The sequence below is a fragment of the Gossypium hirsutum genome, chromosome D12 (assembly GCF_007990345.1).
Source record: "Gossypium hirsutum isolate 1008001.06 chromosome D12, Gossypium_hirsutum_v2.1, whole genome shotgun sequence".
Lineage (NCBI taxonomy): Eukaryota > Viridiplantae > Streptophyta > Magnoliopsida > Malvales > Malvaceae > Gossypium > Gossypium hirsutum.
Genome location: NC_053448.1, coordinates 41,518,402 through 41,529,223, shown reverse-complemented (window position 1 = coordinate 41,529,223; position 10,822 = coordinate 41,518,402). Strand labels below are relative to the sequence as shown.

The 10,822-nt window shown below is 30.3% G+C and overlaps 2 protein-coding genes across 2 annotated transcripts; both read left to right on the top strand.

Moving 5' to 3' along the window:
- The first annotated feature begins 2,979 nt into the window (after positions 1-2,979).
- LOC107945900 (homeobox-leucine zipper protein ATHB-7) lies at positions 2,980-4,122 on the top strand. The gene is made up of 2 exons (XM_016880050.2): positions 2,980-3,453; positions 3,533-4,122. The coding sequence occupies exons 1-2, from the start codon at positions 3,055-3,057 to the stop codon at positions 3,869-3,871; spliced, it is 738 nt and encodes a 245-aa protein (XP_016735539.1). The 5' UTR covers positions 2,980-3,054; the 3' UTR covers positions 3,872-4,122.
- Positions 4,123-8,037: 3,915 nt separating this feature from the next.
- On the top strand, positions 8,038-10,343 carry LOC107945901 (uncharacterized membrane protein At1g16860). Its single transcript, XM_016880051.2, has 4 exons — positions 8,038-8,464; positions 8,644-8,799; positions 9,588-9,799; positions 9,881-10,343. The coding sequence occupies exons 1-4, from the start codon at positions 8,144-8,146 to the stop codon at positions 10,047-10,049; spliced, it is 858 nt and encodes a 285-aa protein (XP_016735540.1). The 5' UTR covers positions 8,038-8,143; the 3' UTR covers positions 10,050-10,343.
- Positions 10,344-10,822: the final 479 nt, after the last annotated feature.

The window sequence follows — 10,822 nt, the reverse complement described above, 5'->3', positions numbered from 1 at the left end:
ATTATTTTTTTAATCCAGTCATTTTTTATAAATAGAAAACTTATAAATTAATATATAATAAAATTATATTTTGCCCCAAATGAAAATTTTTCAATTCAATCCTCTTATAATAAAGAAATTATAAATTAATATATAATAATATTGTACTTTAATCCTCTAAAAAAGAAAAAAATTATGTTTAGTCCCTTCAAAAATGATGAAATTATAAATTAATATATGATAAACTTATATTTTAATCAATAAAAAAATTATAATTAATTCCAGCCTCTAATAAAAATTCTAAATTCCCCCTAACCACTCTTAACTAGAGGTGTCCATGGGCCTGGCTAAGTTCGGGCCGAGCCCAACCAAAAATTTATGTCCATTTGCTAGGTCGGGTTTGGCCCAAAAAATGGGCCTAAATTTTTATCCAAGCCTGGTTAATATTAAATTTTTATATAATTTTTTAAAAAAATACTAAAAACAATAAAATAAATGTTTCCCAATACATTAAAATAAATTAAATATATATATACTTAAATAACACTAAGACAAGTGCAGCTTAACAAGCAAATGTCTCTAAAATAGTATCAAAATTAACAATAAAACAAGAGTTATACAATATTCAAACAATAACAACAAAATAGTAACAACATAATAGTGAAATTGTAGCAAAATAGTGAGAAAACAACAAGAAAATAAAAAAAAATAGTAGGTTTTTTTTTTCATATTCGGGCCAGGCCTAGGCCAAAAAAGCCTTATTTGATGCCCAGCCTATTTTCTAAATGAACCTTATTTTTTATCCAAATCTATTTTTTTAGACCTATATTTTTACATAAACCCTCCTACTTTTCAAGTAAATCTTTAGACCCAACTAAATAGCCTGACCCATATACAATTTTGCCCTAACCTAATCTCTCTATGAGGCTTTCTTTTAACACCTTCAAAGGCTTTTTATTTTCCCTTTTCAAGAACTCAGATCATACACTAAAATTACATAAACATAGAACATATATGATCTCTATCCTACTTTTATGGATAACTTTCAAATATCAATGTGTCATAGATTCTCAATTAATGATGTCAACTAAAAATTTATTCAAATCCAACATTGATTATACGTAGTTTTAATCAAATAAATAAATAAAACCCTATATTCTTCCACCTTGTTGTTGGTACATCCATTTCTTATTGAATCTTGACATTACAAATCATAAGATTAAGACCCAAATAATGTCTTAAAAATTGAAAAATAAAAAAAATTGTTTTTGCACACCACGTGGCCTGCAGACAGTGACGTAGGAAAAAGCCAAGTGAGACAGACACCTGTACATTGTCCCCACAAGCAGACTTTCAATAAGATACGATATTGGACCAAAAGTTGGACACGTGTCCCATTTATTATAAGCCAATCTTTTTGAACCACAAGATTTTAGACACGTCACCTCAACCTTAAACACCACGTAAGGTGATACCAAGTTTTTTGACTGATGAACTTCCGCGTGTTAAGTCACTATTGGTCTATGGCTCATGTGTGGAAGATATTTGTCCCAAGGCAACTGGTTTTATTGCTAAAGAATATTACGAAGTTTAAGAAAATAGTGATTAATTTATACTAATTTAGTCTAAATTATGTAAACTTTAATATAAAAATAAGAAATATATTTATCAAAAATTTATATAAAAAATAAAAATTAGATAAAAATGATTTATTTAACTTTATTTTTTTATTAAATTCTATTATACTATACATTTTTATGAATTTATTTTTTTATTATAAATTTGTTCTACGTATAAGTTTAAAATTCTATTTGAAACTTAAAAAGATTTGAATAAAAATATTAGATTTAAAAAGTGGAATTGAACAAAATAAATAAATAAATCTATTTAAAATATGAGTCAAACTTAGGGTGGGTTTGGATAGGCGATTGGGTGCGGTGCGTTTTGCTTACTTTTTATCTCATGCTACAGTATCGCTACAGTATATAATTTCACTACCACCGCTATTTTTACACTAACCGTAGGTAAACGTACCGCCCATCTAAACTCACCCTTAATCTACAATATTCAAAACAGTAACTTAATTCAATTTAGCCCAATTTCCAATTATTCAATTTATTTTTTATATATTATATCATTTATGTCATATAAAAATTAAATATAAATAATATAAACTACAATATTGTAAACATTAAAAAAATATTAAATCATTTATGTTCAACATTTTACTAAAAGTAAAAACGTAGTCCCTTAATCTCAATAAACTTGTCCCATCTTAATATTTAGTGGTCAATTTTTTTTTACTTTGACTTGTTATTATTTTAAATTTATTATTGATAAATTTTAAAATATATATTTCAAAAACTTTGAACTTAGTAATTTTAATATATTTATTATATAATTTAGTTAATTAATAAAAATTAAAATTAAAAAATTAACTCCAAAAAGGACACAAGTAATAAATTATTAAATACTAAATTAAAAATGATAAAAATAATAATATAGGCGACCTTAAAATAAGTTTAGATTAGATATTTGTAGATATAAATGAATTTAAATAAAATTCAAACCTCATATTTCATACAAAGAAGGGTTTAGGCAAACGTGATGTGTGACATAAATAGTAATTAAAAAATTGTCATTTGTCTTTAAATAGTAATTACAAATTAAAAATTAAAAAATGAGACTCATGGTAGTTTCTTAACTCATTTGTGGAGTTAAAAAAACATGATAGGTTTATAAAAAAATGTAAAATTATTTAAGAGAATAAATAAAGAAATTATAAAATATTTTTTGAGCCTTACTTTCCACCTTAAATGTTCACACACCTCGAGACTTCCACTTACCCACAGATTAAGCAAAGAAAAAAACAAAAGGAAAATTGGTAATAATTTGTAAGAGAAGGCAAAAAAGGAAAAGCACTATACCTCATCACTTAAAAATCCATATATGCATAAACATACATACATACATACATACACATATATAAACAAGGGTAGCTAGCAAGAACAAGAAATCCAATCTCAAACCCCAAGACCAAGATATAGATATGCTTTGGTTTATGGGGTTCTAAAAATGCGATCATATCATATTCAACCACAGAAAGAAGATCAAATCCTTGTAGGAGAATATACACAAAGGATCATAGAAGATCCATTTTCCGGCATGCCTGAAATTACTACGACCAAGAAGAAGAACAACAACAAGAACAAGAGAAGGTTCAGCGACGAACAAATCCGGTCCTTAGAATCGATGTTCGAATCAGAGTCGAGGCTCGAGCCAAGGAAGAAGTTGGAGGTAGCTAAAGACTTGGGGTTACAACCAAGGCAAGTAGCTATATGGTTCCAGAACAAACGAGCTAGACGGAAATCGAAGCAACTCGAACGTGACTACACCATGTTACAATCCAATTATGATAATTTAGCTTCCAAGTACGAGAGCTTAAAGAAAGAAAAACAAGCTTTAGCCTTTCAGGTACTACTTTTTACACAATCAGTACATCAAATATTAAACCTTTTTATATGCACTAACATGAATATCCCTATTTTAACAGTTGCAGAAGCTGAAGGATTTGGTAAAGAAGCCAAAAGAGGAAGATGATGGTCAATGTTGTGGAGACCAACAAGTTATAACAATGGAGGGAGAAGCTATCAAGTCTGATTCAGAGGAGCAGCACAGTTTTTCAATGGAAAGATCAGAGCATGGACTTGGGGTATTATCAGATGATGATAGTACTATAATGACAAGCTATTTTGAACTAGAACAAGAGCCTACTAGTTTTATAACCATGGTGGAACTAGGACCAAGTGGTGAAGATTGGCATAGTTTTGAGACTGATGGTCTTTTTGATCAGTCTAGTAATGGGTATCAGTGGTGGGATTTTTGGTCGTGAAACAAATCATAAAGCATGGAGGAAAAATGGATGTAAATAATTTTTTCTTTTGTGTAAGCATCCCAATAGGGTGATGAGGGCAAAGTAGCTTGTATGGGAGATAGGAGAGAGGGGTACAATTTGATTATGTTATCACTTGAATTTTAGATGAAAACTAGAGATGTATGAATTCATTATCACTTTGGTCATTGCTGTTGAACTTTCTTTTACACTGAAATTAATGGCAGCTATGACAATGCAGCTTAGCTTTATGTTAATCTTCAAATGCAGTTCTTTATAGCAGATAAAGCTTCCCCTGTTTCTTTAGGAAACTATTTCAGGGCATAAACATATATATTAATACCATGCTTAAAATTGTTCATAATTCCTCCTAACCTTTAAATAGAAGAATGAACGCATTTCAGCGTACTTAAATTTACGTTTTCTTATACTATCAACAATACCAATATTAAATTAAAGATTTAGTTGACATTAACATATAGCTTATATAAACAGCAATATAAATACAATTATAATATTCTTGAATTTTAGAAATAAAGGGATAAATTTTAAGAAAAAATTGGGCAAACAATACTCATCTAATTATCAGTAAATTTTTGTTTTGGTCATCCAACTATATAAACTTATAAAATGGTAACTTTAGTTATTTTTAATTTTTCTTTTTCAGTAACCAATTATTCGAATTTTTCTTCTTCCTTTTTTTATCTTCAACCATTAAATTACTAACGGAAAAGATAACTTGGTAGCTTTTAAAATTGGTATAATAGTAACTTAAACGTTTATACATCGTATCAACTAAGTCTTGATTCCAAAAAAGTTAACTTTAAACATTTACGCATGGTGCAATTTGGTCTCCATTTTTTTTCGGTTTTACTTTATTAAGGGTTAATTTTAAAAGAATGAGAAAAGACAGAAATGATTATCTTAGATTTTTGGGTGTTTCCGATTAAATTTAGTCGATAGATTTATTTTTTAAGCTTTTTAAGTGAAAGGGTCACAAAGAAAAGCAAAATTGAAAAAAAGAGAGACTAAATTACACAATGTGTAAGCTTTGAGGGTTATTTTTTTAGAACCAAGACTAAATTTACACAGTATTTTGAGGGTTAAAGTTGCTATTATGTCAATTGTAAAAGATATCAAATCATCTTTCCATCAGCCATTTAACAATCAGTGACCAAAAAAGAAAAAAAATTGAATAGTTGAGTGACCATTTTATAACTTTTCATAATTGATTGACCAAAAAAAAAACTCACCAATAGTTGGATGACTACAAGCGTTGTTTACCCAAGAATCTTTCATGTATGTTTTCACGATTTATAAAGACTAATCTTGAATTCGTAATTACCCATTTCAACGATACCACCAAAGTATAATGTACAAGCTGCTATTTATTTTTATTATTGTAAAAATCACAGCCAAAATGCAACAATTAATGTGAAAGTAAGAGCTTGGTAAGGATGAAATTGAATTGACAAAAACAAAAGGGGAAAAGTCTCATTACATGAAAATCAAGATATTATTTTTCTCCCATGATGACTGTGTCAGAATATTATGTAATTTTGGTTATAGATTTTATCCCCACAAGGATTCTCTAGGAATTATCCAGACAGATGTAGGGCTTATACTACATTAACAAACAAACACCCAGTATTCTTAAGAACATTCAGCTTTCAACATTCCAAACAAAGGGATCAAATTGAAACCAAACCACCATGGGATACCTAATGTTACCTAAATGTAAACCTAACACCTTAAATACAAGCAAACAACTTCACAAATTATGCCATTAATAATTCCTGTATTGAGTGATAAGAAGATGATAAAGCTACCATAAAACCCCTTTCACTATACTCTAGATTGCATTTTAGTCCTCTACTAAAGAAACGGTAAATTAATCTTTGTACATTAGATTAGATGAGAAAGCAAACTAGCCTCTCCATTAAAATTCCACTATTACATGTTTGTTTTAGTGTTTATATATGAGGTATAGTAACAAATTTAACCTTCGATATTTTCACATTTATTCAATTTGATCCCTACTCTTTTATTGGAAATAAATTAGAAAATTTTAAAACTAATAAGACTAAAGGGTCAAGAAGGCTTTAGTAACAAATTAGAAAAAAAATCAATTAAGCCCTTTTAAAATTATTAAAAAATAATAAAAATTGTAAACATAATTTATTAAAAATAAGTTATAAAATTTTTACTAAAAATTTAATAATACCAACCCAATAAAAGAATAGAAGTCAATTTTAAAAGAAAAAATCTTATAACCATTAAATTTAATGGGTCAGTATTGTTATTTTTTAATAAAAATTTTATAACTTATTTTTAATAAATTATGTTTACAATTTTTATGATTTTTTAATAATTTTAAAAGGGCTTAATTGATTTTTTTTAATTTGTTACTAAGGCCCTTTTGACCCTTTAGTCTTATTAGTTTTAAAATTTGAATAAATATATAAGGTTGAGGGCTAAATTTTAATAGAGGGGTTGTTTTGCTCACTCATCAGACGTGCAATGACTAATTTTCCCTTTTTTCAGTCGAGGGGCTAAAATGCAATCCGAGGTATAGTACGATATTTTTGTTCTACTTTTACCATAAGAAGATTGATACCTAAAGTTTTGAGTTTTAATCGGTAAAATTACCATAGAAGTCATTGTATTAGGAGTCAAATTACATTTTGCCCACTTTACTTAATTGGGTAAATTAGTCCATGTATGTTAGATCAAATAGCAAACTGGTCAATTTTGTTAAAAATTCCATCCATTTCAACTGTTAAAAATTGGTCTTTGTATGTTAGAATGAGGTACATGTGGCACACCATGTGTAACTGTCTAACTATTATGTTAGTCATGCCAGTTTTTAATAGTAGAAATAAATGAAATTTTGTATAAAAAGTATCAATTTCTCTTTGATCTAATAATAAAATAATTTGCTCATTTTTAGAGTAAATGGGGCAAAATACAATTTAACTATTAGTACAAGAACCTCGATTGTACTTTTACTATTTTAATCTTATGAAGTGATGAGCATTGACAAAGTTGGAGTAAAAGTACCATGAAGGTTTCTGTACTAGGAATTAGATTACATTTTGTCCCCTTTACTAAAAAAACGAGCAAACTAATCCTTATATGTTAGATTAAAGAGAAAATTGGTCCTTTCTAGTAAAAAATTTCATCAAATTCTATTGTTAAAAATTGGCATTGTTGACAGAATAACCAAATAATTTCGCGTGGCGTGCCATATGTACCTCATTCTAACATACATGATCCAATTTTTAACAATGAAAATGGATAAAAATTTTAACTGAATGATCAATTTACTCTTTGATCTAACGTATAGGGATTGATTTGCCCATCTTTGAGTCGAGAGGATAAAAGTACAGAGGGTTCCAATGGTACTCATTCCTAGGGGTGTTCATTCGGGTAACCGACCGGTTAACCGACCCGAAATAACATTAACCGAATTAACCGACCTTTCAAAATTTTTAACCGTTAACCGAACCGAAGTTTTTTCAAAAAAAATTAACCGAAACGAAATTTTTTCGGTTAATTCGGTCGGTTAACCGAATTAACCGAAAATTATATATTTTTTATTTTTGGTTAAAAATTAACCGACTTAACCGGATTACCCGAATTAACCGAATTAACCGGATTACCCGAATTAACCGAATTACCCGAATTACCCGAATTAACCGAATTAACCGAATTAACCGAATTGAATCACTACATAATTAAATTATTTTTAGACTTTTAGACTTTAGTTTTAGTTTTAGTTTTAATTTTAGAATTTTATTTTTATTTATTAAATTATTTATAATTTTTATGATTGGGTTGGGTTGGGTAATTGGGTTGGGTTGAATACTTGAGTTTGGATTGGGTTTAGGTGAATAGTGGGCCTATTTATATATTATAATTTTATTTATTAATTTTTTCGATTAACCGAAAAAATTCGGTTAACCGACCGGTTAACCGAATTCGGTCGATTAACAGAATTTTTTCGGTTTTACCCGAATTTTGCACACCCCTACTCATTCCCAAAATTGGTGGACTCCATTGTTTCATATGGGCTGTGTACCTTAATCTTTCTTAAGAGTCCTAAAGACAAATAGCCCAACTTTGACTCAATGAAGAAAAAGATCTACAGTTTTTTTGGCCGGATCTCTCATTATCCAAAAGGCAAAACCTTACTTTCACAAAACAAGTTCCCATTTTTAAAGTTTCAAATTTTTTTTCTCAGTTCACTCACTTCTCTTTGTTTTTTCAGTGATGAACGACCTGTCCAATGCATCCCTAACAGAGCACCAAACTAGTTTCAGTTGCAAACCTATACCAAGTTTAGCCTTTTACACTCTTTTACCCCTTTTCTTCATTGGTCTCTTTGTCTCCATTTTCATCCTTCTTGTGGTCCATAATGCTGCTTTTTTCCTCTCTTTCCTTTTACTATCTGCTTTAGTTGCTTCTTTTTTAGCTTGGAATGCTATTAATTGGAGACACCATAACAGATCTGCTTTCATGTTCTTTCTTAACTCTTTCCCCGATTCTGATCTTCGACTTGCACGTGAAGGACAGCTTGTGAAGGTCACTGGGGTACATCTCCACTTCAAAGTTCCTTCCTCTTTTTTTTAAACTGCATTTCGTATAATTTGTGGGGTTTTTGTGATTTTTCTTGGGATTTTCATTTGGTTTCTGAAAATTTCTTGTTTGCGTGTTATAAAGTTGACATTATTTGGTAAATTTAATCTGTTTTGTTGTTGCTCATTTTGTAGGTAGCATCATGTGGAAATCTATCTTTAGAAACTTCATATGAAAGGGTTGGCAGATGCATATATGCATCTACTCTTCTCTATGAATATGGACAATTTGGTCTCAAACCTGTTAATGTTAAAAGATCTTGCTTTCAATGGAACCTAGCTTATTGTGAGGTATGTGTATGTGTATGTTCTTATTGAATTAAATTGATGCCATTTGGTTGCATTGATAGATTGTGATAGATTATAATGAGAATGCTCTTAACACAATTGTTGCCAACGTCCATTGTTCCATTTTGGCATTAGATTATAATGGCAATGATATCTTCTGTTAGATTACTTGTGTAACTATATCCATCGCTGCTTATCCGGTATTAGTTTTGGTTCCCATAATGACACTTCATTGTTCTCGTTTTGTTTTTTCATAGCCAAGAGAAATAATTTATTGCAATGCACTTGAGTTCCATGCTACAGTCTGATTTCTTGCTCCGATTGTCCTGATTTCATGCTGATTTCTTCTGTTTACAGTCTGAATCGTGAACTTTGCAACTTAATGACTTATAGCATGCTTTAAGATCAACTAGTATGTTGTATGTGGTCCTTAAGTATGTGGTCCAAATCTATAGCAATTATCTATGAGGAGTCTGTAGTCTAAAGGATCAAAGGCCAGATGGTTAATAATTTGGACCGTAATGGTTTCTCTATCGAGCTTGTCTCTAAACATCTCGAAGAATAACTAGGTGGGAAAACTGGATGAACATAATCTGTTGTTTCTGAATGTTGTTCTACTGTTCTTGATCTGATACTTAGTATAAAGCAGGTTGCTTCTTCACATTCAATATGTTTATCGTCTCGATTGTTCTTTCAAACATATCCGTGTTCTCTTAAATGTGGTGTCTGTAAGAAATAGAAATGTTTATGTAGAGTTTCTTTATTTTGCTTGACTTTGTTTTGCATGACAGAGGTTTTCTACAGATTTCTATATAACCGATCGCATATCCGGTATCAGAGCCATGGTAAAAGCCGGTTCGGGTTGTAAAGTTATCCCCTTGATCACCGACAGCAAACTCGTCACTACTACGAAACAATGTAGAGTCCTATCTCCTCACCTCACCAATTGGTTACGAGAAAGAAACCTTTCCGCAGATGCCCGTCTACTACGTCTGGAAGAAGGGTAACCCTGCATATACAAACATGAATCTCGAATTCCTGGCTGCCTTTTGCCTATGCTTACTCAAACACTAACAACTTGCAGGTACATACAGGAAGGCAACACCGTAACCGTAACCGGAATGTTACATAAAAATGATGAAGTTGTAACAATCGTTCAACCACCTGAGCTCTTCTCTACAGGATGCTTATGGCAAAAGTTACTTCTTCCTATTGATGTTGATGGTCTGATATTGGCCCCGGGGTGTTCTTAATACATAATAACCCTGCCATTGACCTCAATGAACTCCGTTTGACACCCAAAACAGTAATGTCTGACATATTAACAGAAATATATCCAAGTGAAGAAGATTTTGGATGGTTACTGATAAAAACGCAAATTTTATTCAAGGAATGTTACCTTTTTTATAGTAAATTTTTTGTTCTTTTCACCCCTTTCAATTGTAAGATAAAAAGTAAAACTATATTATGGTGAAAAGTTCTTAAATATTATTACCCTTTGGATAGATCAAAAACTTTCCGATTCGGTTTAGGGTTTAGAGTTTAAATTGAATGAGAATTTATGTTATTTTCAATTTATGTTCTTAAAGTAAGAAAAGAGAAGGGTTTCTTCCACCGTGAAATTAAAAAGTATTATTACCTATTAAAAAATTAGAAATTGTTCTCAAAAGTACATTCCCAAGCATGCTCAATGATCTTGAATCTCTCTATATTTAAGTTTTGTTGTTAAAAATATTACATCCCAATCCAAGCATCCAAGAAACATCAACCTTCATACACATACAGATACACATACATTACTTAGTTCTGTTTAGCATCCTCTTCAGCATATTGCTTACACTTAGTGCCCAATGATTTCAATTTAGTATTACTAATACCAAAAGGTGAAGGCTTAGCATTCTCTGCAAAAACATGATCACATTCCTCATAAGCCTTCATCACTACCAACACGATGGCTTCGAGTTCTTTGAAACCTTGGGGTGATTTAATACCACGTTGAAGCATACCCAATGCCTTTTTCAAGTTT

What these genes read in the sequence shown, in the direction of transcription:
- LOC107945900 (XM_016880050.2), top strand. Translation starts at nt 3,055, where the DNA reads ATGCGATCATATCATATTCAACCACAGAAAGAAGATCAAATCCTTGTA. An exon ending in AACAAGCTTTAGCCTTTCAG is followed by an intron (nt 3,454 to 3,532) that starts GTACTACTTTTT and finishes CTATTTTAACAG; the next exon opens with TTGCAGAAGCTGAAGGATTT.
- LOC107945901 (XM_016880051.2), top strand. Translation starts at nt 8,144, where the DNA reads ATGAACGACCTGTCCAATGCATCCCTAACAGAGCACCAAACTAGTTTC. An exon ending in AGCTTGTGAAGGTCACTGGG is followed by an intron (nt 8,465 to 8,643) that starts GTACATCTCCAC and finishes CTCATTTTGTAG; the next exon opens with GTAGCATCATGTGGAAATCT. An exon ending in GGAACCTAGCTTATTGTGAG is followed by an intron (nt 8,800 to 9,587) that starts GTATGTGTATGT and finishes TTTGCATGACAG; the next exon opens with AGGTTTTCTACAGATTTCTA.